We start from the raw sequence: 24150 nt of genomic DNA on the forward strand, positions 1-24150 counted from the left end.
AACCATCATCTGTAGGTTTTTGTAGTTGTCTCTCTGTCCTCAGAGCCTGAGGACATGCCTGCTCTGTGTGTTTGTGGGAGGCATGGGCCGGGGCCCTGGGCAGAGAAGCAGCCCCCATGCTTGTCTCGTGGCTCCAAAAGAGTCCCGCACAACCATGTGAGCTCAGCCTCCCCACAGCAGCGTCTCCGGTGTCCGTCTGTGCTCTACTCTTCACAGCAGGAGTGCAGTGTGACCAGGCCCCTTTCCCAGATCCAGGCAGGATGGAACACAGTGGTACGGTGGACAAATGGTCTTAGAGGCAAATTTGTGTTTTCTTGGGTCTTTGTGAGGCTTTTGACTCTTGCCAAAATCTGGCAGATTTTAGAGTAATCCATGGTTTCAATATACACAGTGAGGGGAGGGAGGACAGGGTAGCTCCTTTGGGTAATTAGGGAAGAAATTTGGGGGACTGAGTTTTCAACCTTGAGCAACTGTTACAGCTTATTTCTAAGGAAAGCTTAGCTGTTTTTGTTTTTTAACAAAACAAAAGCTATGTGAGCTAAATAGTTACCTAAGTTTCCAGGCTTGGGGGAAAGTTAAAGTTAAAGTTCACATCCTCGTCGGAGACCATCAAAAGTACCAGTCACCTTTATTTGCTGTACAGTTTTCTAGAATTAGCAGAACTCCAAATCCTGTAGTCACGCCGGCTGCTGTCTGTGTGGCACTGGCTCAGGCACATGTTCTGTGTCTGTGGATTGAGGGGATATTGACCACACATGTGTAACCATTTAGCCTCAAGTTAAAATCCATCTTCACTCGTACTTTTCTGTTTTTCCTGAAGGTGTATACCTTAGAATTGTTGTTGGCATGGTTGGAGTTTTATTTATTTTTAAGATTTTATTTATTCATGAGGCGCAGAGACACAGGCAGAGGGAGAAGCAGACTCCATGCAGAGAGCCTGACGTGGGACTCGATCCGGGGTCTCCAGGATCATGCCCTGGGCTGAAGGCGGCGCTAAACCACTGAGCCACCTGACCTGCCCAATGCTTGGGGTTTTAAATCTCTTTCTTAGCTGGAACTCTCAGGACTGCTGTGTCATGCTAAATAAAGTGTTTGGGGTCTTTCCCCCTAAACAGAAGAAGCAAGAAGGCAAAGCTGGGGGAGGTTTGTTTTTTTTGTTTTTTTTTTTTTTTTTTTTTTTTTATTGGAGCTTTATTTTAGAGCATGCACACAGGTTGGGTGGGGGGTGATCTGGAGCAGACACCTCACTGAGCGCAGAGCCTGCCACAGGGCTCATCCTGCAACCCTGAGGTCACGACCTGCAACCTAATTGCCTGAGGCCCCCAGCCTCCCTGAGGGGAGTTGTTACCTTCTCAGTGGTGACCCCTCCCTTTTGGCCCAGTTCAGAAAGGCCTTGTGGGTTTGTATTGGGTTGATTTTTCCTTGGCTTGAGCTCTGTGTACAAGGGGCTGCATCCCTTGTCCCCTGCAGCCTGTGTGGACCCACTGGGGAGATGATAGAAGCCAGATTCAGATGGCATGACAGGACAGCACACAGAGAATTTTCTGTTCTCAAGGAAGGCTGCGAGCCTCTCTTCTCTGCTTTCCTTGCCACCAGCCCCAGACTCGTGGGAGAGCTATGCCTGCCTCAGGGTAAACGTGTCACATCCCACCATGGGTCCCTCGTGAGCCCCGGGGACTGGGTGATGCTTGCTCCACATACTATAGGCAGGAGTCTCACTGACCCTCTTAGAGAATCGTGTTCACCTTTACATTGGAATCATTTAAAATGTTGGTGTAGGTCTTGAATTCTCCTGTTTTGTAGTGGCACCTACCACTCCCGGGATGAAAGCACAGACAGTGGGCTGAGCATGAGCAGCTACAGCGTCCCTCGAACCCCAGATGACTTCCTGAACAGTGTTGACGAGATGGACACAGGTAGGTGTCCTCCACGTGTCTTGGCGGTCGGCCTCAGTGACCACCATTGTTTCTCCAGGTTGGGGGTGGGGGTGGTCACAGGTCTATGAGCACAGGTTATTGAGAAGAAAACCAGTCACAACCCTGCAAACTTCCACTCCCGTTGAGCCTGCTTTGTTTCTTCATGGCCATTTGTAACTGATGTGTGTTCTGTTTTCCCACATAGACGGCATGGCTCTCTGAACAGAACTGATGGCAGAACTTATTTTAGCACTTCCCATACTAAGCCATATGGCAGGGCAGCGGATGGCCCTCACGGAGATCCATATGGATTCAGTGTCTGCCTCCATCTCCCCCAAGGGCTTGAGGTCTCAGGAAAGCAGGCGGAGAAGGCTGCCTGGTTGTAGCAAGAGCTGAGCAGGGCAGGGTGGGGGCTATCTCCTCCCGTGGCTCACCAGGTGACCCCTGACCGCCCTGTGCTCGGGTCTGAACCCGCAGGGCCAGAGTGACTCTCCCGCTGGCCACCTCTTTGGCCGACAGCTCCTCAGAGTGTTTGGCGCATCTTTTCTGCCTGTACTCATCCTGCTTGTGGCCTTGGTGTGTCCCAGTGCTCACCACCCCTCCTCTTCATTTCCCTGAATCTGAGATCACCATATTCCGGTGCCTCTGAGACTGTCTCTTGCCCATCATGCTTTTTTCCTTGTCCTCTCCCCAACGTCTCCATTCTCCAGAACCCTGGAGCTCTCAGTGGGCAGTGTCCATGTTCCTGGAAGCTCTAAGGAATGTTAACGTCATGTTCAAGAAAGGCTTCCAGGCCAGATAAACCAGGCACCTCTAGAAGGAAAGCTAGAGAGATTCTGTTTATACAAGGACTCAGGAAACTGGTTTGCCATTAGGAGTGTGACTTTCCCAGAGCAGAAGGCAGTTTTCATCTAGTCCTTTTTCCTTCTTTTACAGTTCCCCCGTGTGCCAGGTAAAGAAAGAGGCGTCTGTGAGCATCATTTCTATATTTTATCTACCGTATAGTTTGACCTGGAGAGTCTGCAGTGACACTCTTGTGTGGCATTCTTGTTCTCTCTCCCTTGCTGTCCATAAGTTTTTGAGGGATTTTTATTTTTTCTTGTGAGGCCTTTTGGTGCTGAGCACTTAGTAATAAAACATTGAGCTGTTGCTTCAGCATCTGTGCACATGTTAAAACAGAAGTAAACTTGGTATTTTGTTTTCTGCGAGCTGTTTAACCTAAAGTAAACTGTGGGAGTTGGCGCAGGAGGTCGGTCTCCATTCATTTCTGGATGCTCACCTAATGGAGCTCTGATGTCTGCTTTTCTCCATCCCAACTAGGTGATACTATCAACCAAAGCACCCTGCCCTCCCAGCAGAACCGTTTCCCAGACTACCTAGAAGCCATTCCTGGGACAAATGTGGACCTCGGAACGCTGGAGGGAGATGGGATGAACATAGAAGGAGAGGAGTTGATGCCAAGTCTGCAGGAAGCTCTGAGCTCTGACATCCTTAACGACATGGAGTCCGTGCTGGCTGCCACTAAGCTGGATAAAGAAAGCTTTCTCACATGGTTATAGAGCCCTCAGGTAGACCGAATTCCAAATCTGTGAAGGATCTAAGGAGATGAGACGTGTATGCTCGAAATTTCCAAGTAAGCCAGTCGTAGTCTTCTGGCTGACACCGAAAAAGATGAACAGACGTCCAGCAAGATTCTTTCATCCACTATTTTGCTCTTCGTGTCCATTGCTGCTGTTAATATGTTGCTGACCTCTTTCATAGTTGGCTCTAAAGAATCAAAAAAAAAAAAAAAAAACAAAACTTTTTTTTGTTTCTTTTGCTATTATAACTACTGTTCGTTTTGGGGGCTGGGGGAAGTGAGCCTGTTTGGATGATGGATGCCATTCCTTTTGCCCAGTTAGGTGTTGACCGATCATTTTAACTAAATCCTCAGACTTGGAAGTCAAATGCTTCATGTCACAGCGTTTAGTTTGTTCAGGCAATTGTTTCTTCAGCTGCCTTTGGCCAGTGGAGAAACATGACTTACTGGTCTGCCAAGCCAAAAATGTTGTATGGATGTTGAGTCCTTAATGCTGATGTGATGAGCTAGCTGAAACCAAGGCTGAAGACTGTTCTGCTTTCCCTCACACTGCTAGCATTAGTCACAGAGTGACCTTGATTTTATTTTAGGAGCTTCTGAGGCATGAGACAGTTTCCATAGAAATATATTAATTATTGCCACATACTGTAGTATAGGTTTTGGTGGGTTTTATTGTGGGTTTGGTTTTTTTTGTTCGTTTTATTTTGTTTTGATTGGTTGGGTTGTGCTTTTTTTTGTTTTTGTTTTTCCCCCAGAACCGAGACAAATTACCATAGTAGCCAATCTGTTTATAGTTGTTGCTTGGTGCAGTTATTGTAGTTCCTTTGGTAAAATCTACATTTCCTAATTTTTTACCATCTTATTTAAATCTTGATTATCTGCTCTCTCTATATATATACCCACACACACACTTATAAGGTTTATAATAGTGTGATAGCAGAATGTATCTTTTTTTAAGGTTTCCATACTTTCCAATTTATTTTAAAATGGTAGTTTTGAATGTATGTATTTAGAATATGTGACTAGTAGTTTATATCTCACGGTAGTGTAAATCTGATTGAGACAGTCTGCAGACATTAGAGGTAGTTATTCTAGAAAGCATAGTGTCTGGAGGAGTACTATATGCACTCTGGGCACACAATATTGTCTGATGAATTTGAAAGAAGCAAACAAGATACAGCTTTATTTTCCCTTGACACTCCCATGGACTAATTTTGAACCTTGTTGGGAAATCACTAAGTAGGTTCATAACATACATGGAGACTTGCTCCTACTTCTGTATGCCGAGAATTGACCCTGGAAGTATATATAGAATACTGCCGAGGGTGTAAGTTAGCTGGTAAAGTGATCAGATTAATTAATGTATATCAGTAGTTGAGTTTAGCAAAGAAATAGAGATAATCATGATTATACTTTTATTTTTACAGGAAGAGATATAACTAGAGTATGTGTCTACAGGAGTAATAATAATGGTTTCCAAAGAGTATTTTTTAAAGGAACAAAATGAGCATGAATCAACTCTTCAGTATAAGCTATGACGGTAATAGTTGGTTGTGAATTATAGTGGCACCAGCTAGCACCTCTGTGATTAAGGGTCTTTCAATATTCTAGAATAAGTCCTTATTTTCAAGGGTTTATAACCGAAGAATCATTTTTCCTAGCTAACACTGCTATGGAAAGTCTCATCTTGCTTCGGAAGATAGATTAAATCTAAGTATTTTGACCCTTCAGTTAGAGGAGTGTGAAAGTTGGGAGTGAGAAGTTTTATATTAAGTACTTTGAGTGCTCAAAAAATGCAATCACTGTTCTATATAATGAATTCATAGGTCAATCATTCGTAATCATTGACTAAAGCTTTTTATTAAGAAAACAGCAGAAAGATTATCTTGAAATTAAGTCTGAGGGGAAATGGCCACTGTGCAGATTTTTTTTTTATAAGCAATAATGAAATTCTACCTAGAATGCATAAGTGAGGGTATGAATGAGACAGCATGTTGTTCTTTTCTCACATGCTGAAAGTCAAAGCTACTTGGAAGGAGTGCTTACGTGTGCCAATAAGCCACAAATAAGATCACATCTTACACGTCAGCAGTAGCTTTAGATCAGGGCAAGGGTGGGGACGTGGGAGGGATCGCGAGAGACTAGGGGGACCTTGATAGAGAACCTGATACGTGTCTTTTTCTTCTGTTGTCACAAAAGGCAGTTGTTCCTAAAAGTTCAGTCACTTGAGTTACACCTGCGTCCGCTGTGGCCCCTGGCGCTGACTGAAGGGCGCCTGAAAGTCCTTCCTCTTTCTGAATCTGAATCACAGCCTTGATTTGGTCTCTCTTGTTCTGTGTCCTTGTTCTGATGTCAAAGTGTTTAATGCCTTCTGGGTTGTACTGGGTAGTGTTGGGATAAGATTTTAACTGGGTATTCTTGAATTGCTTTTACAATAAACCAATTTTATAATCTTTAAATTTATCAGCTTTTTACATTTTGTGTTCTCTTAGTTAGGGCTTCTTAGATGTACTTATTGATAGAGCACGCTGATTTGGAGTTTCAGTTTTTCCACAGCACTACTTGTGGTAATAAGTATTTTCTAAATATAGTGCCTTTTCTAGGAAAGGAAAAAAGGACATTAAGGAAGTGACTTTTATATACAAGTAATGTTGTTTTAAGTATTCATATTAAGTAGATGCATCCTATAGGGAGCTTGGCAGAAACACTGAAGAATAACTAAAATTAACTGTAATTCATAATTCATACCAGTCAGTGTTGAAACTCATGACACAGAGGGGAAGACAGTACCCAGGGTTAACAGCTTCGTGGCTTTTGCACATCTGAGAACTGGGGCTTGGATGAGCTTTATCTTTGGCAAGCATATTTTTATAAGGATTGTGGGTGTGCCTATTTTAACAGTTGTTTTCTGTATCATGAAAAGTATTCTCCACAATTTAAATGTTTTTATATTAGAGAACTCTTTAATGCACATTTGTCAGAACTATATACACAGTACCCGTATTACCTTTTTATGTCTTGTTTTAGCTGTAAGCATGCTGGTATGTTAGGTACTTACATAAACTGTTACATTACTTTTTCTTTTGTAATCCCTGTTTGTGTGTTTATGTGGCTCAAATATATTCTTTCTTTAAGCTCCTCTATGTTGTTTTTAACAATTAATATACGTAAAACATTTTTGGCTTCTTAATGGTCTTCTAATAGAACAATTAAAGGACACAGAAATGAAAGGTGACTGTACTAGTAACTGGTACACCAGTTCACACATGATTAGCTTGGCATCTGGAAGCTGGATGGAATTCTTTGAATGTGATACTTTGTGTTCTTCAGGTAGACTGTCCCCATCAACGACCAAGTGTCAGCAGAAATGTGCCTCCTTCATTCTGAAATGACCTCATGACAGATAACAGCACAGAAGAAACTGACCGGGGCTTCACAGTCTTTCAAAATAGCCTTTGGCTTTATTTCTCCAAAATACTTTCTCATGATCTCCAAAATATAACACATTAGTGAAATAGTTATTGTTTTACAAATAAAAGCATTCACAAATTTAGGTGGTGGTAGGTCCTGAACTTTGAATAGAAGACTTGTCTTTGACAGTGGTTTTTTTTCTGTGCTTGCATGTATAATCATTGACACATCAATTTTATTGAGGGAAATCTGAAAACTTAATATTTTGTTACATGTAATTTCTTTGCAGTAGAAGAACACTAATTTTGTGGCACTTGAAATCGATCATTTCTCTTGTCCAGGATGCAGTGATTGTACCTCGTATGGATGGCCTGATGTCCCGTGGTGGGAGGCCACCCTCATCCTGCTCCCATGGGTCAGAACTGTATCACCTTGAAATAACCAGTTCAGTTAGTGATATTCAGCAGAATACTCACAAGAATTCTATTAATCTGAAAGTGGGGTGCATCCCTCCAGAGAGAAGGCTGTGCATCCTGAATGTTGAGGAAGTGTTGGTCAAATTACTTAGAACCTGATACACTCACTTTTTTTTTTTTTTTTTTGAAAGATCAAAACTAAAATAAAACAGCACAGTGAATGAATAAATGAATTGCTGAGCTGGGATAAACAGAGAAATGGTTCACCGGAGACCGAGAAAAAATAGTAAACCCACATAGTAGTTTGGGGAGTGGCCAGTAGACCTCAGAAGTCTGTGTCATGCCCCTGCCATGGTCTTATCTACTGGGTTTGTAGAAGAGTGCCCCCCACCCTGCACCCCATCATGTTTTCTTCCCTTCTATGCGAGCAACCAGCTGCCCCTGGGCCTGGCAACTACAAACTATATTAGATTTATAGTCAATTCTGTTAAATCTGGCTGTGCTTCTGGGTGCCTCCTGGGGCTCTGCATACAGTTGCCGTGGAAATGGGCCGCATCTCTGGCGGGACCCGCCAGGTCCTCCTGTTCCCACTTGAAACTGTTGGCATTGAGTTACTGTTTCTCAATTATCAGAGAAACTTGATAAACTGGCTTTTTGATGAAGAATCTACTGAATTAGCATATGGTTCTGTGACATCTGCTATTGTAGTTTTCCAGTCACACGCGGGATGTTTTTGCCATGTTTCTGGATATAGAAAACTCCACGTGAAATTGTTAACTTCTTAAGGATAAACCCAGCTGTCAGCTGGCAGACTTCATACTGAGGGAAGCAGGTGCAGAATCAAGGCGTGAGCAAAAGTGCACAATACTGAGAAGATGTTCTGAATTCTAAAATCTGCCGTATTTTAACAGAAAACAAACTTCTGAACTAGGAGACCTGACATCGAGCTGCTAGGACCTGCAGAAGTTTAAAACAGCAACAAGAAAACCAAAAAGTGGGAAACGGATAAAACCGGTCTCTGCTACTTAATGTTTGGAGATAAGAGGAGCAAAGAGCCTAGGTTGCAAGATCCCTCACCAGCTAATCTGGTGCCTAGGATGGTTTTTCCAAAAAGGGGGAAACTTAAATACTAGTTATTGTGACTTTGTGAAATTGATATTAGTTAATACGCAAAGTGAGTGAGTGGACTTGATTCTTAGTAAAAGTAGCTTCTTGAAGAAGCAGGAAATAGGATCTGAAGCAGGAGGATGGCCTTAGTGGGCGCGGTGGGCCAGAGCACTAACCTCTTAGAAGATGCACCTCACCGCGTCTATCCTACAGGTGTTCTGGGAGGAGGAGTCCCATGACCCTCACAGCATCCATGTAGAGCAGTGTGAGGTGGGCATTGCCCGCGGGGTGTGCCATTGCTCATGGGATGCTAGAGAGCACACACCACTGTCCTCTGAAGGCCATGCGCAGTTACTGCCCACATCTTGGGTTGTGGTGCATTTGCACAAGGTGGACACGATGATCCGGCCCACTGAAGCAAGTGTTTTTTCAAAGCTGTGGGTTAAGTGGCAAGATATGAGGAGGCCCTTGCTGTGTCTCAGGACCACCTACACAAGTGCATTTCCCATCAATGAGCCTCACAGCGGGGCATAGGTAAACACCTGTCCTGGTGACAAGAGTAGTGTCCCTGCAGCCAGGGGTCCATGTGGCCTCGCTGGCTGTACGTCAGCAAGCTCCAGATGAGGTCGGACTATCCTGTGTGCGTAGGACTCGGACCACTAGGGTAGCTACGCACCCAGACCCAGACTTTAGACGTTAGGAAAGATACAAAATCCTACTTCCTGGATAGCTCGGAGCTGCTGCCAGGGTACCCTGCGGGTTCTGACGGGGCCACCTGCTCTGGGGCTTTATCTGAATTCTGAGAAGTCTCAAGCCTTAAAATTGCAGTGGTACTGTGTGGAGGGGAAGGTGGCCTTGATTCGGTTGTCTTTTATCATCTGAACCATGAATAGCAGCAGAGCCCTTTCTTCATGCTAGGCCCAAGGAATTTCTGTGGAGTTCAGCAACAGGATTTACGGGAGAAGGCCTGGGCCTGTGTACTTGTGAATCAGGAAAGTGCTGATGCTATGGGCGTGCATGTGATAACGCTCCCGGAACCTCCTGAGAAAGACACACCATTGATCTGGAACAGGGTGGCAGGCCCAGGCCAAAGCTGGAATATTGTTGGGGAAATTTAACACTAATTTGAACTATTGGCCAAATCTCTATCAGCCGTCCAAAGTCGTGAAAGCAGAAATCTCAAGGCCTAAACATGGCCAACAGTTTCATTGTGTTCTGCTACCTGTGGCAGATTTCAAAAGCAAATTAATCCAGTTTCTGCACCACTGCCATCACTTAACTGTGAGACATGTGGACCAACTTTTCCTTCAAGAGTGAAATGAAAATACTGTAATCCTCACAACTTCCAATGCTGGATCAAAGGACCAAAATGAAACATTCTAAGAGTAACTGGTAAACTGATACTCCTTTAAAGCAGAGGGGTTTTTGTTTGTTTGTTTCTTTTTGTTTTGGTTTTTCCATAACCACGATCCTTCACAGAGTATTCTTATTTAGAGCCATACTGTTGGTTCATTTAGAATCCTTCAGGTTGGAGGTCTGTGCAGGGTGCCTGGCAGTCAGAAGTGGACGTGCCGAGTCCCTGTGCTCCCTGTCCTGCAGGTGCACCGCTTCCAGTATGTCATGACACCATAGTTTGTCAGAACGTTTCTGCATACTATTTGGTCACACCACATCCTTTAAGATGTGGATGTCATTGCTGTTTGTGCCTATGAGTCTCATTCGAACCTAGGTCCAGATAACATGCTGTAGGTAGGAGGGGACTGGACACAGAGACGCACACACCCGGTGATGTTTGTGTCCAAGGCCGATCATCCTGAGCTCAGACCACCTTTACCTCTTGGGCCTGAGCCCCCCTGCATGGGCCCCACTGCAGGTGGGACTTTGCTCTCTGGCCCATACAGTCCCAGTCAGCCACACCCTCGGTGGTGCCCAGATAGGTCGTTCATCCATCTTTCTTAAAAAGCTTGTGTACAGTGGTTCCACGAACACACTCAGATAATACCCTCACATAACAAGTGGTCTGCACCTTACCCAAGTCGCTTGAGAGACAGGAGAGCGAGACGGTGGAGAGCTGAAGAGAGCTGGTGCGACTGCCTGGAGAGTGTCCTCTGCAGAAGGATGACCAGCAGCAGGGCCAGGGCAGTGACCCTGGGCATCGAGGGCTGGGACTAGGTGGAAGCTCTGGCACCAGCATAGGAAGGAGAGGAGATGTAGGCACAGGGGTGTTGCAGTTTGGCTGGACATGGTGGCCGGTGCACAGCACTTCTCACCCTCCACTCCTGCAGATGCAGGTGGATGGGTTGGGACCAGCCTGGCCACCGGGCAGGGGGAGAGCACGCTGGGTCAGAGAGGTCAGAGGGTGCAGGAACTCGAGGCTGAGCAAGCCCCCTGGAGGTGGGGAACGCGGCCCCAGGCTCCGAGTGGCGAGGACAACAGCCGCTGGGCACAGGCCTGGGTGCGGGGTCCCAAGAGGGACGGGAGTCTGGCCCCTTCTGTGTCTCAGCCAGGGGCTCACCGGAGAGGCCAGCCCGAAGGTCTCCGACCCCAGGAGTGAGGTCCCCGCGGACTCCTGAAGTCTGGGAGCTGCGAGAGTGTGAGACCCCCACTGCGGGGAGGCAGGGGGCGTCTCAGGAGACAAGCAGGACGTAGAGCAGAGGTGGGGGGTGGCGTGTCCGCCACATGCTCCAGGCGCTGACAAGTCCCTGTCAGCCCCGAAGAAGGCAGTGCGGTCCGCCGTGGCCGGGGTGGGGGCCCAGGGAAGCAAGGCCTCTGGGCCCGAGGTGAGGTGAGGAGTACAGAGACCGCAGGGGGCTGCAGACAGATGGGCAGCTGGGCCCCCAGCTAGAGGAGCAGGGGACCTTTGGGGGACGTGACCCTGACTGAAAGCATGGGCTCAGTGTAGCTCCAAGACCACGCCTGTGGCCCTTCAGTCCTGTGTCGTTCTGAGGGGCGACACGACAGTGTGAACACATCAAACTAACATGACACCCAGGAAGCTCCACAGGTGACAAGACTGTCCACAATTCTGTTAGGGTCAGAGCAGAACCACCCAAAGGAACCAAAGCTAACAACTCTCCCAAACGCACAACGTGCATGAGAAGGTTTGTCACTTCACTGTTTCCAAATGCAGGTCCCATAAGCACACGTCTGCATGTGGTTCAAACAAATCCGACGTCCTCCCCAGAGCCTCACTTCCCGCGGTGTCCATAACCGGAGGAGGCTGGCCATCCTGTGGCTTCATCCACAGTTAAGCGACCTGGCCTGTCTCAGTAGCCAGAACGAGCAGAGGAAGCACCCGCTGGGCTGCCGGGCTGAGAAGCTCCTCCACCAGGACAAAGGCCGGCCTGCAAGAGACAGCAGACAGCCCCGAGCCCGCCCCTGGCGCCAGGAGACAGCGCTAGTCTTGCCCCCTTCCCCTCAGCACAGTGGAGGGCTCATCCCTTGGGCCAAGGTGACCACTACCGCGGTTTCCAGGAACACAGACTCAGCCTCAGGGCTGCCGGGCTGTGGGGCTGGGCCCTGGGGCGGGGAGGCTTCGTGGGCACAGGTGGGGTGGGCAGGCGGCCAGGGGCAAGGCAGAAGGAGACCAGACGGGTTTCACGCACAAATCTCGAGAGGACGGGCCTCGGGGACTCACTCAGGGCCGTGCAGCTAGTACACGGCAGAGCCTGGGCACAGCCTCAGACTCTTGACTCCCAGCGGGTGTATCCTATAAACACACTGGTAAAATTCGCAACCAGAATTACTCTGAAAAACTCTTTGAGGGATGGACATGTCCTGCAGCAAGATGCAGGTCCGGAAGGCAGAGCCCACCCACACCATTTCTCCCATCGTCACTCAGGCCCACAGCAGAGGCGCCCAGCTCTCGCTCCTGGTCACCAGCAGGCTTAGCTTGATTCTTTTTTTTTTTTTTTTAAGATTTTATTTATTTATTCATGAGAGACAGAGGCAGAGACACAGGCAGAGGGAGAAGCAGGCTCCATGCAGGGAGCCCCATGTGGGACTTGATCTCGGGACTCCGGGATCACACCCTGAGCCAAAGGCAGACGCTCAACCGCTAAGCCACCCAGGCATCCTCATGACTTGATTTATGTGCATTTGCTGGGCACCTGGGTCAGGAGCTGCACTGACCACTGGGGAGTCACGACCCACCTCTAGGACCGCCGACAGCCCAGTGTGTACCAGGCAGGATTTGGACAGGTGTATTGGCTCATTAACACCTGAGATGAGGGAACGTGTGCCCTGCTTCCAAAGAGCTCTCTGTTTAGGAAAATAATTTTAATTTATTTATAATTTTTAAAAGATTTTATTTAGTTAAGATGGAGCGAGTGAGAGTGTACACACGAGCAGGGGGAGGGGCAGAGGGAGAAGCAGGCTCTCCACTGAGCAGAGAGCCCAACGTGGGGCTCAATCTCAGGACCCCGAGATCACAACCTGATCTGAAGGCAGATGCTTCACCAAATGAGCCATCCAGGCATCCCAGGGAAGTATTAAATCCTGGCTGAACATTAGAATCCCTTGGGGAGCTTTAAAAAAAAATTTTTACTGTATATTTCTGTTTCTTTTTAATTGAAATGTAATTAAGATACACTGTTATAATAGTCTCAGGTGCACAAATATTGATTCAACAATCCCGTGAATTACTCAGTGCTCGCCATGATGTGCATAGTCACCATCTGTCACCATACAACGTTATTATCATATTATTGACTCTTCCCTGTGCCCTAGTTTTCATCTCTGAGACTCACCTGTTTTATAACTAGAAGTTTGTACCTCTTAATCCCCTTTATTTAGTCACTCCTTCTGTGAATCCACCTTCCCTGTGGGAAACCATAGTTGTATATATTTAAGAGTCTGGGTTTTTTTATTTGTTTCTTCGTTTGTTTCTTTTGTTTTTTAGATTCCACATATGCAATAGTGGAATGGGTGAGATCATACGATATTTGTCTTTCTCTGACTTATTTCTCTTAGCATAATACACCCTTGTTCCATCCATGTCATAGCACACGGCAAGATCTCATTCTTTTTATGGCTGAGTCATAATCCATTGTACATACAGACCATATCTTCCTTATCCATTTATCTGTCCATGGATACTTGTGCTCCCATAGTTTGGCTATTGTGGACATTGCTTCTATAAACATTGGGGTGCACATATTTTTTCAAATTAGTGTTTTTGTTTTCTTTGGGTAAATACCCACCAGTAGGATTATTAGATCATAGGGTAGCTCTATTTTTTATTTTTTGAGCCATCCCCTCACTGTTTTCCATAGTGGCTGCACCAGTTTGCATTCCCACCAACAGTGCACAACGGTTCCCCCTTCTCTGCATCCTCTCCAATACCTGTTTTCTCTTGTCCTTTTTATTTTAGCCATTCTGACAGGTGTGAGGTGGTATCTCCTTGTGGTTTTGATTTACATTTCCCTGATGATGAGTTATGGTGAGCATCTTCATATGTCTATTGGCCATCTGGATGTCTTCTTTGGAAAAATGTCTTTTCAGATCCTCTGCCCGTTTTTAATTGGATTATTTGTTTTTTTGATATTTAGTAGTAGAAATTCTTTATATATTTTGGATACTAACCCCTTATCAGATACGTCATTTGCAAATATCTTCTCCCATTCTGTAGGTTGCCTTTTCGTATTGTCGATTGTTTCCTTTGCTGTGGAGAAACTCTTTATTTTGGTGTAGTCCCAATAGTTTATTTTTAGCTGTTGTTTCCCTTTCCTGAGGTCATATGTCTAGAAAAATGTTGCTATACCCAATGTCGAAGAGATTACTGCCTGTGTTTTCTTGTGGGATTTTTATGGTTTCAGGTCTCCCAGTTGGGTCTTTAATCCATTTTGAATTTACTTTTTGTGTCTGGTGTGAATTTATTTTCATTCTTCTGCATGTGGCTGTCCAGTTTTCTCAGCACCATTTATTGAAGAGACTGTTCTTTTTCCAGTGGACATTTTTTCCTGCTTTGTCAAATATTAGTTGATCATAGAATTGAGGCTCCATTTCCAGGCTTTCTCTTCTGTTCCATTCATCTGTGTCTGGTTTGATGCCAGTAGCACACTGTCTTGATTACTATACCTTTGTAGTACACCTTGAAAAATGGGAATGTGATATCTCCAGCCGTATTCTTCTTTCTCAAGATTGCTTTGGCTATTGGGGGCCTTTTGTGGTTCAATACAAATTTTAGAATTATTTGTTCTAGTTCTGTGAAAAATTATGTTGGCATTTTGATAGGGATTGCCTTGAATCTGTAGATGGCCTTGGGTGACATAGACATTTCTAGCAGTATTAATGCTTCCAATCCATGAACATGGTGTATCTTTACATTTGTTTGTATCTTCTTCAGTATCTTGCATCATGTCTAATAGTTTTCAGAGAACAGGTCTCTCACATCCTTGGTTAAGTTTATTTCTGGATAGTTCATACTTTTTGGTGCAACTATAAATGGGATTGTTTTCTTAACCTCAGGGAGCTTTTAGAGCCCCTTGATTTGTGGGTTGTTCCCAGAGATTTTGCTTTAATCGGGCAGGGGTAGAGGCTAGGCATCAGCCCCAGTGTGCATCCAGGACTGGGGAGCACTGGCTATGGCAGCTCAGTGTGCCATCCTGTGCCATCATGTGCACCAAGGAGGACCACAGGTGGGGTGCTGGCCAAGATATGGAGGGTCAGGAAGTTTCCCGGGGAAGTAAACTGGGAGAGGATCGCTGTAGGGGAGTCTCCATTCCCACTACACTGCTTTGACTCCCAGCTCCCCTGGCCATCCTGCCCCTGTGAGAGCCTTTCTATTTTAAAGAGCCCAAGCCAGTTAAAGTCAAGCTGGTCCACCTGAGAGTTTGGGGTCCCCTCACCAAGTCAGCTCCTGGTTTTCGTGCCCAACAGGAGGTGCCTGTTCTCTGCCACTGCCCATGGTCAGCCACGAAGCCTCTGTCCCTGAGAGGGATTGATGAAGAGAAGGGGTCTGGTTGCTTGAGGAACCTCCCCTTTTTGGCATAACTCTCCATAGTCCAGCATAATTTGTAGTCTGAAGTTTGCAGTCTTCAACACAGAACTCGTGATTATACAACAGCTGTGCAAAAAATCAAATAGGTTTTATGTCTAACTTAGGGATTGAGAACTATTCATCATACTGCTTTTGGTGGGTAAATTCATTCTGATTCCCAAAAACCAACTAGCAAAGACTTTGTAGCATATAATCCAGATGTGAAACTTAAGTCTGTGTGTACACATTATAATCCAAGATATTAACCAGAGGTGATAAAGAGGGTGGGCATAAAATATACAATATTTTAAAATCCATATTTGGCCTAACTACATCAATGTGTCATAAACTAAATTGTTTCAGACATGCAACAAAATAGGAGGGGGTGCCAGATTAAAAATTTACTTGAAAACATTTTGAAACTTGACTAAAACTTTAAACATTTCAGACTTTTTTTTTTTTTTGAGATTTTATTTATTTATTCATGAGAGACACACAGAGAGAGGCAGAGACACAGGCAGAGGGAGAAGCAGGCTCCCTGGGGGAGTGTGATGTGGAACTTGATCTTGGACGTGGGATCACACCGTGAGCTGCAGGCAGACGCCCAACCACTGAGCCACCAGGCTCTCCCTGGGTGTGTTGTGTTGTTTGTTATTATTACACGGATCAGGCAGGACCCACATTCCTATAGTTTGGTCACAGGGAATCCTCATGATCAGCCACCGTGGCTCCTGCAGGTCAGACTGTCCTGACTTTCCGGGGTCTGCCACCTGAGGATCTTGGGCCCCCACCCCGCCACTGCCCCTGGGGCCGTGTTTTTCCTCTACATAGACATCAGGGTGTTTATTTCAATTGGGGTATTTCCTACAGCCAGGAAGGCAGCATTCAAAGATGCTGGTGTTCTCCTTGCCAGTACTTCTCGAGGCTTGTTACCAACGTCTCAACGGTTCTTCAAAGGACGGAGCTCAGAGAGCCCTGAGCAGTTGCATTAAAACCTCCAACATTCTTATCTCAGGATTCTTTCCTTCCCATTGTTCGAAGGAGCCTGAGGCATCTCCCCACCAGAGAGCACAGGAACCCAGGGTAGACAGTGGAGGTGGGTCCTTGTCCACACGCTGGCTGCAGCAACCATGCAGACCAAGTGTCCGCAGGGTGGCCGGGGTGCCCGCCCAGACCAAGTGTCCGCAGGGTGGCCGGGGTGACCACACAGGTCAAAGACATCTCTCATGTTCACTGCTGCTCCAACATGTGCATGGATAACCAAGGATGCTGGGTTAGCACACAGGCCCCTAGGTCCCATCTTTGACCACAGGGCAATCTCCTAACTTCGGTGCTCCAGCAGCCCTCCCATGCAGTGGGCCCCATCCGTGGCAGAATCAGAAGCCTGGGAGTAGCCTTCCACATCACCTGAGCTGAAAGAAGGCCAGCCAGGTCCTCACTCATTGACCTATGTCCATGAGAGGAATTTCTCAGCTGCAGAGACACAACCCCGTCCCCATCTGCATGGTCAGGCCGGTCAGTTCAGGCAGGATGTGCCTTGGTGGGCCAGTGCTTGCCAAAAAATCACCCCCAGCTGCTGGATCTGCAGGATCTCCAGTCACCCACATTGATCGTTTTCATCTCATCTCTAAGTTTAATCTGTCCTACTCAATCGAGCACTGTCAGAATCCCACCGAGGCATCCCACCTAGCAAGATCATCTCCTGGCAGCATGACTCTGACTCAGGGCTCAGGGCTCAGGGCGGCTGGGTTCTGGTTCCATGCAGAGGGTGCCTGTGAAGACTTGCAGCACCCATGAAGACCTAGTTCCATCTGGCAAGCTGGCTGTGTGGCTGTGGGGTCTGCCTGTAAGCGAGGCCAGGTGGGTCTGTGTTGGGAACAGGGTCACATCCTCCAGGAAAGGTCGCGCAGAACACCTCGGGGATCTACTTCAGCTCCTGGGCAGCATGCTTTCCCAAATTCAGTGGAACCAGGCACCCTATGAATTCAGCTAATTCAGTGAGATCCAACGTTGAGTTGGCTTCATCTACCGTGGCCGGCCACTGCAGGACACACATCTCCTTAGAAGTTCCAGCAGTTGCTGCCCTCCCATCATTGGGTTCCCCAAGGCTTCTGGAGTGTTCACCATGTGTTTCTCCGCAGCATGGCCTCTGATGTGTGCTTGAGATGCTTTTTTGTAAGCAGCTCTGCCCTTGGGCACTCGGGCACTCAAATTCAGCCTTGAACTCTGGATGCATTTTCACAGCTGTCACCAGCGTCCCAGTGATGAATCCCAGATTCTGGTGCTTTCCTGACTGGCTGTTGCCTGTCACTGCTCCTGTCCTTGGTTTCTCTGAGTCAAGTTTCCTGATAGAAACAATACAACAAACTAGCTATTTTAAACAGAAAACAGATTATTAAAAAAAAAAAAAAAGTATTGAGTGGATCACAGACTCTACAGGAGCCAGAGAATCTGACAGGCTGCGCATAAGCTGGAAATTATGGCCAAAATCACGCCACTGAGGGGGTCCGCTGAGCACACACCACCACTTGCACCACAAGCATCGGTCTAGGACCAGGACACATAAGTAGGGTGTCTACATGTTTCTAACCCAAAATCTGGGAGAGGCAGTCTGTGAGGAGACCTGAGTCACATGCCTGCGCTGCAGATGCACAGGATGGGGTAAGGTGGGCACCCGCATCCTGCCTCTTTGGTGGAGGCCATTCTGGCGGATTCCCACAGGTTCAGGAGGCAGTGCCTGGAGGCCGGAAAGCCAAGGAATAGCAGATGTTCCTCTCAGTGGACACGATTGGGGGACATTTACAAAGAGAAGAGATTGCTCTTTCAAACTTCTCAGCATTATAAAGGACATTTTAAAGTCTCCATTTTACTTACTGGCCTAGACGGTGTGTTTGCTCATCTTCTCTGAACCTGTGCCCTTGGCCAGGAAGCTCAGAGTCTGGTCAATAGTCCCACACACTCTGTATTTTGCTCTGGGCTGGCTGCACCTGCCTTGTCAATGACGTCCAGGTGGGTGAGGGATATACATCTGTTCAATGATGGGTCTGTTCACCCCGGTCTACTCTCCCTGGCCATCAGACCCCACAGAGCATGCCGAGGAGACTTCCTTCTCTCTCTTTGGCCTATGTTTGGCTCTTGTGGCTCTTGGGTTTTTAACAGCACAGTTGACCCTTGAACAACACAGTTTGAACCATGAGTCCACATACGTGCAGATTGTTGTGATGAATACAGGACTATAAATGTATTTTCTCTTCCTTATGATTCTTAATCACATTTTCTTTTCTCTAGCTGACTTTATTGTAAGGATACCATATACAATACATATGACATTCAAAATACATGTTACTCAACCCTTTAGGTTACTGATAAGGCTTCTGGTTAGCAGTAGGCTATTAATACTTAAGTTTTGGGGGCATCCAAAGTTAGGCCTGGATTTTTGACTGCTTGGGGGTTGGTGCCCACCCCAATCCTTCATCTTTGTAGATTATAGAAAGTTTCTTTTAGAGATTTTATGAAGCTTTGTGCAAAAGCTGGAGAAGGAGGTGAAATAAGTGAAAAAGATTACATAAGACACAGGGCTTAAAAATGATGTGAAATGGTATCATGAGCTACATTTGCCTCCAGCCAACTCGGGAAATGCAACAACAGCATATGAGATTAGAGCAGAAAACAGTTCAGACGCTCACCTCTTGTCTCTACAGGAAACAGAGAAGCAGCTGGATGCTCACAGAAGAGAGAGTGGGGTGATATAGGCAGGTCTGGGTCAGGGTGACGATGTTGATGTGTGGAAGTGTGAGAATCAGTGCTGTCAGGAAAGGGCCCCCCACTGACAGATAAGCAGCATGATCTGAAACCGTGAGCCTCACCCACAATAATTAGGTATTTATAGGCACGTTTTTTAAAAAGTAAAGAAAAGGAATTTGTGACAGTCTGGCACTATTCTTTCTGGCCTCGAGTGCAGCCGTGCAGAAGAGGAATCCCTTAAAAGGTAGAGTGAGCTTTAGATGAGCTCCTTTCATTGGGAACAAACATAGGAGATAGAAGTACATACCCAGGTGGGACCAGATAGGGTGGAGGAACTAGATGATTAGGACCAAGATGGAGAGGGTCATGTTATCTGCCTCTCCTCAAGGTCATTTAGTGAGCTCTGACTGAGATCCACACATTAGGTTAGAGCATCTCCAACTTCCCCGAAACAATTTCAAGGAACAGGAAAGAGAACACATGTCCTCAGGCAGTTGGAGAAATGATGCTGGCAGTACAGAAAAACTTTCTTTGAAATGTCCTGTTTTATCATAAAAACTTCTACAAATGTTGCATTCTATTCATAATGTTTTACTATAAAATATTTTAGCCGATCACTATTCAGCAAGATTGACAAGAAATTGTGTCCAAGTTGATGTATAATTTTGCAAAGTGCACAGTCCAGCCCTGTGGAATCCCTGAGATGCCATGCTGCACTGTCTGCTGGAGAAGCACACAAATGAGCGGCAAGTAGTTTAGTTCCTTCCACATGTTGTATCTGAAAATATTGTGATTTTCAGTTAGGTGTAATCAACCGTTTAGCCAAATATTTTAACAAACTTTGGAAACTCCGGGAATAGAATTTTAAGCTCCAGCCGGCTCTGTTCTCATTAGAGCAAAGTGAGTTTTGTACAACTCACTGATCTGGCAGGAGATGCCTATTCACAGTAAGGCTTTGCTCACCACGTGTTTCCTCTGATAAAATAAGGCGTCATGTCTGTTTTTGTTTCAGAAAAGAGATTTTAGCCTGCTCATGTTGAAAGGACACTCACTGTGAATTTAAGAAACTTGCGGGGCGTAGGAGACCATATGCTGCATTTAGCATGCCTGCTCATCTTGCCTTCAGAATTCTGGGTGTTCGAGGTATGCTTTGGTCATGACCTAAAACACGTCAAAAAAACTCTTGAGAAATGACAGCATTGTTATGTAAATATATAACCTCCATCCAAGAAAAGGAAGCACTTATTTAATTATTTAAAAGAAAATGCAAAAGTCAGTTTTAAGTGAATGAATGTCACCAATGAGATTGAGCATGAATTCCTTCCTCTGAAAAATGAAACACCATACTCAGGCCCCTGTGATCACTGGGACTAATACCCTCAATTCCTATACTACCCAGTACACAATCTGCATAGAAATATGTGGAGGAGGATGGGGTTAAGATAAAAGTCTCTTGCTTGAATATAAATGATTTAGCCGTTCCAGAACTCCCACAGCAATTTACATTTAGGTAAGCCTGGTTAGAAATGGGGACGAATCAATGGGAGACCTAGAATGCAGCCATTTGCCTCAAATCTAGCTGAGGAGCTTCGATGTATAAAGATCATCTGAGGGAGACGTTAGCCTGCTGTTTGCAGAGCCCAGCACTTCAGACGGACCTTCCTGTCTGGCCTCGGGTGCACAGCCCGGCCTCGCGCCGCGGAGACCATGCACACGCTTGGGAGGCTTTCCGCGGTGGCCGCTGAGCGTGTGGGTCCCAGATTCTGCCTCTGAGTGCCAGGGCTGTGCTGGCGCAGGGACAGCGGAGCGTGCCCCTGGCTTGAGGTCCTCATCGCTGGGGGAACGGAGGGCCGGACAGGTGAGTGCAGTCCGCGCGCTCCAGGTGGCCGCGTGCACAGACGTGCGTGTCGGGCTCGCAGCAGTGCCCCGGAGCGCGCCGCAGCCAGGTGATCCACCGCTCCCCTAGGAGCTCCGGCGCGGGGGGGCCTGGCCCCGGGAGGAGAGGGACACCCCCTGTGCCGGCTGCGGGGGTGGGACTGCTCTGGGGCAAGCCGGAGACGCTGTCGTCCCAGACGCCTAGGGGACCCCTGTCTGCAGAACAGCTCTCCCAGGTCCTCACGGGCCGTGACCCAGACCCCCTGGACCCGCAGGGCCGCCCTTCCCACCGCGTTTCCGCGGAGACGGACCCCGGGGGCTGCGCAGGCTGCTGTGGAAGCGCTGCTGCTTCCCGGGTCCTGCTGGGGTTGCACGGTGGGTGCGGCACCTGGGTGCGGGCGGGGCTCCGGCAGGGTGGGCGGGGCACTCACGGGGAGGCGGGCCCCTGGGCACGGTGGGCGGGGCGTCCGGATGGAGCAGGACCCAGAATAGGGTGGGCGGGGCGTACGGGGCGGGGCGGGGCACCCGGGGAAGGCGGAGCTCCGGAGGGGTGGGTGGGGCCATCTTCAGGGCGGGGCTTCGGGGCGGAGCTCTCAGGTCAGGCCTGCGCGCTTGCACCAGCCCCAGGGCTACCCTGCCTGCTCGCTGGTGCACTGCAGCCTGGGCAGGAGGGAGTGCTGGCCGCTCTGTTCCTGCCTCCTGGGCACTTAGCAAAGTGAGCTCTGGAGCCTCAGTCCTTCACGGGAAGGGGTTAATGATCCGCTGGCGGTTAGAGGAAAGATGTACCTGCGTTAGCTCCGTGCCCGGCACCGGCACTGGGAAGGGCTCATTAGTACCAGTTTCTCCCCATATCCCGCTCCGGCAGCTGCCGAGGACCCTCTGGGTGCTGGACAGGCCCTGGGCTGTGACATGAAATAACTGTTCTGTGGACAACAGGTGGAGAGCAGGTGGAGGACAGGGACGCATAGGGCCCTCTGCGATCCAGGAAGGCTTCCCGTAGGAGGAAAGGCCGAGAGGGCTGTAGAGGGACGAGAGGGGCCCAGGCCTGGGAAGGACTCCCAAGACCTTTATCGTGAAGCAAAGAGGAGCCACTGAAGTGTGTTGAACACGGGAGCTACTGCTGGGATTTGGACTCAAGAGGTTCCTCTGCAGAGAGGTCACTGTCCACCTTCCGCATCTGTGACTTCACCCGCCAGACAGAATTCTGCAGTCTAAGTTAGAGGCTCCTGGGATCTCCCAGGTCAGGCCGTGTGGTCCTGAGTGCTCAGGAGACTTCAGACCCCAAGGACAAACTGGGTTTTCAGATCCCCTCCTAACAGAGCTGGGTTCCTCCATAAACTTACTCAGGTGGAAAAAGATGAAACCTTTACAGGTCAATTGCCCAGCTCTCTCTGTGCACACTGGTCTTGTCCCTCATGTACCCATGCCTTGCTGTGGGAACCAAAGCCGGGAAGGAGGCAGTGTCCTTGCATAAGGCCAGCCCCTCCCTACAGATGTCCTGGGGAAAGAATGAGCAAGGTGGGGTCGAGGTGGGGTCAAGGTGGGGTCCGGCAGGGTGAGGCCCGGCAGGGTGAGGCCTCGGCTGAGGCTTGCAATCTTGCAATCAGTTTGGGGGCTCATAAGCCCTGAACAGCTCAGTGGGGCAGTTCCCCTGCCTTTGTTTCCTGGTAGATGATATGTGAGTTGTTGGGTGGTTGATTTTGTTTTTATTTCAGTGATTCCCTCCTGAATATTGCTTGTGAAACAGCAGTTTTGGGGATTAGCTAATAACTATGCTGTCGAGCTCATTTAGATGCAATGAACAGTGATGTGATCTCACACACAGGGTGTAGGCTCCGTCCTGCCAGCGTGGCCCTGGCCTTGCCCCAGGGGCACTTAGCGGGTCTGGGGACAGGCTGCTGGGTTTGTGCAGGTGGGGCAGTGGTAAGAGCGCATTGTCCCCATCAGCTCCCAAGCCCCTGTGATGATCACAGAGGATGTGGTGCAGACCTGGATGCGGCCTGAACTGTGTCCCATTCGTTGTGTGATCAGAGAACACTCAACACTCAGTTCTAAAGTGAGAGTTGGAGTTTTCCTTCCTGCTCTAGGAGGCTATGGGTCATCCCAGCTGTCAGTGTCAGGTCCCTGCATGTTCAGGCAGAGCCTGAGACTATAATCCATGGCCTCTCATCCTCAAATACTCCTTTGGATCTGCATCCTTGCCTGTCCATCGCTCTTCTTGTCATTGGAAATTGATTTCTTTGTTTTTTTTTTAAGATTGTAAAAATTTGGGGTGCCTGGGTAGCTCAGTTGTTGAGCGTCTGCCTTTGGCTCAGGTCGTCATCCCCGGGGTCCTGGGATCAAGTCCTGCATCAGGCTTCTTGCAGGGAGCCTGCTTCTCCCTCTGCCTGTGTCTCTGCCTCTCTCACTGTATCTCTCATGAATAAATAAATAAAATCTTTAAAAAAGAAAACAAAAGACTTTTAAAATTTATTTATTTGAGAGAGAATACACAAGAGTGCAAGAGTGTGGGAGGTGGGAAGGAGAGGATCCCAGGCAGACTCCCTCCTGAGCACGGAGCCCAACACTGAGCTCGACCCCACGACCCCGAGATCACGACCTGAGCAGAAACCAAGAGGTGGATGCTCAACCCATTGAGCAACCCAGTCACCCTGTTGTTATTGGAAATTGATCTCTAAGTGAAACTGTAAATCTTGCAAAATTCACAGGATTGCATGATGTTGAGGAGGGAAGGTAATGTTTGCATGCTGAGCTGGCAAACTGAAAAGTAGAGGTTGGCAAGGCTGGGACACTGCCAGAGCTTTATTAGCACGACTTTCGTGCAGACCTTCGGGGCACTGGTGAAGCCCCTTGTGTTCTGATGCGGGTGACCCTCTCTGTGATGATGCCGCAGAGGTCCTTGGGAATCGATGCCAACAATAGAGTGAAGTCTTGACTTTACTTTGGAGACTTGCAAACTGAGAGACAAGACACTGTGTTTCATTTCATTGTCTTTTTCAAAATAAAATGCAAAACCACTTATTTTCTGTGAAATTTTGTTTCCCTATTAGAGTTCATCTTGGATGGCTCCTTTTGGATTCCAGTATCTCCTCTACTGGCTGCTCCCCGCAGGGAGCCTGCTTC

At 47.7% G+C, this 24150-nt stretch overlaps 1 protein-coding gene across 12 annotated transcripts in view; it reads left to right on the top strand.

Moving 5' to 3' along the window:
* YAP1 (Yes1 associated transcriptional regulator) overlaps nucleotides 1–6638 on the top strand; it is a 105670-nt gene extending 99032 nt beyond the window's left edge. For all 12 annotated transcript variants that reach the window (XM_077893221.1, XM_077893225.1, XM_077893223.1 and 9 more), the window contains 2 exons: nucleotides 1804–1916; nucleotides 3237–6638. In XM_077893221.1, the coding sequence (XP_077749347.1) occupies nucleotides 1804–1916; nucleotides 3237–3475 (352 nt within the window). In that variant the 3' untranslated portion in view covers nucleotides 3476–6638. The remainder of the gene's footprint in view (nucleotides 1–1803; nucleotides 1917–3236) is intronic.
* The last annotated feature ends 17512 nt before the right edge of the window (nucleotides 6639–24150 follow it).

The sequence above is a fragment of the Canis aureus genome, chromosome 3 (genome assembly GCF_053574225.1).
Source record: "Canis aureus isolate CA01 chromosome 3, VMU_Caureus_v.1.0, whole genome shotgun sequence".
Lineage (NCBI taxonomy): Eukaryota > Metazoa > Chordata > Mammalia > Carnivora > Canidae > Canis > Canis aureus.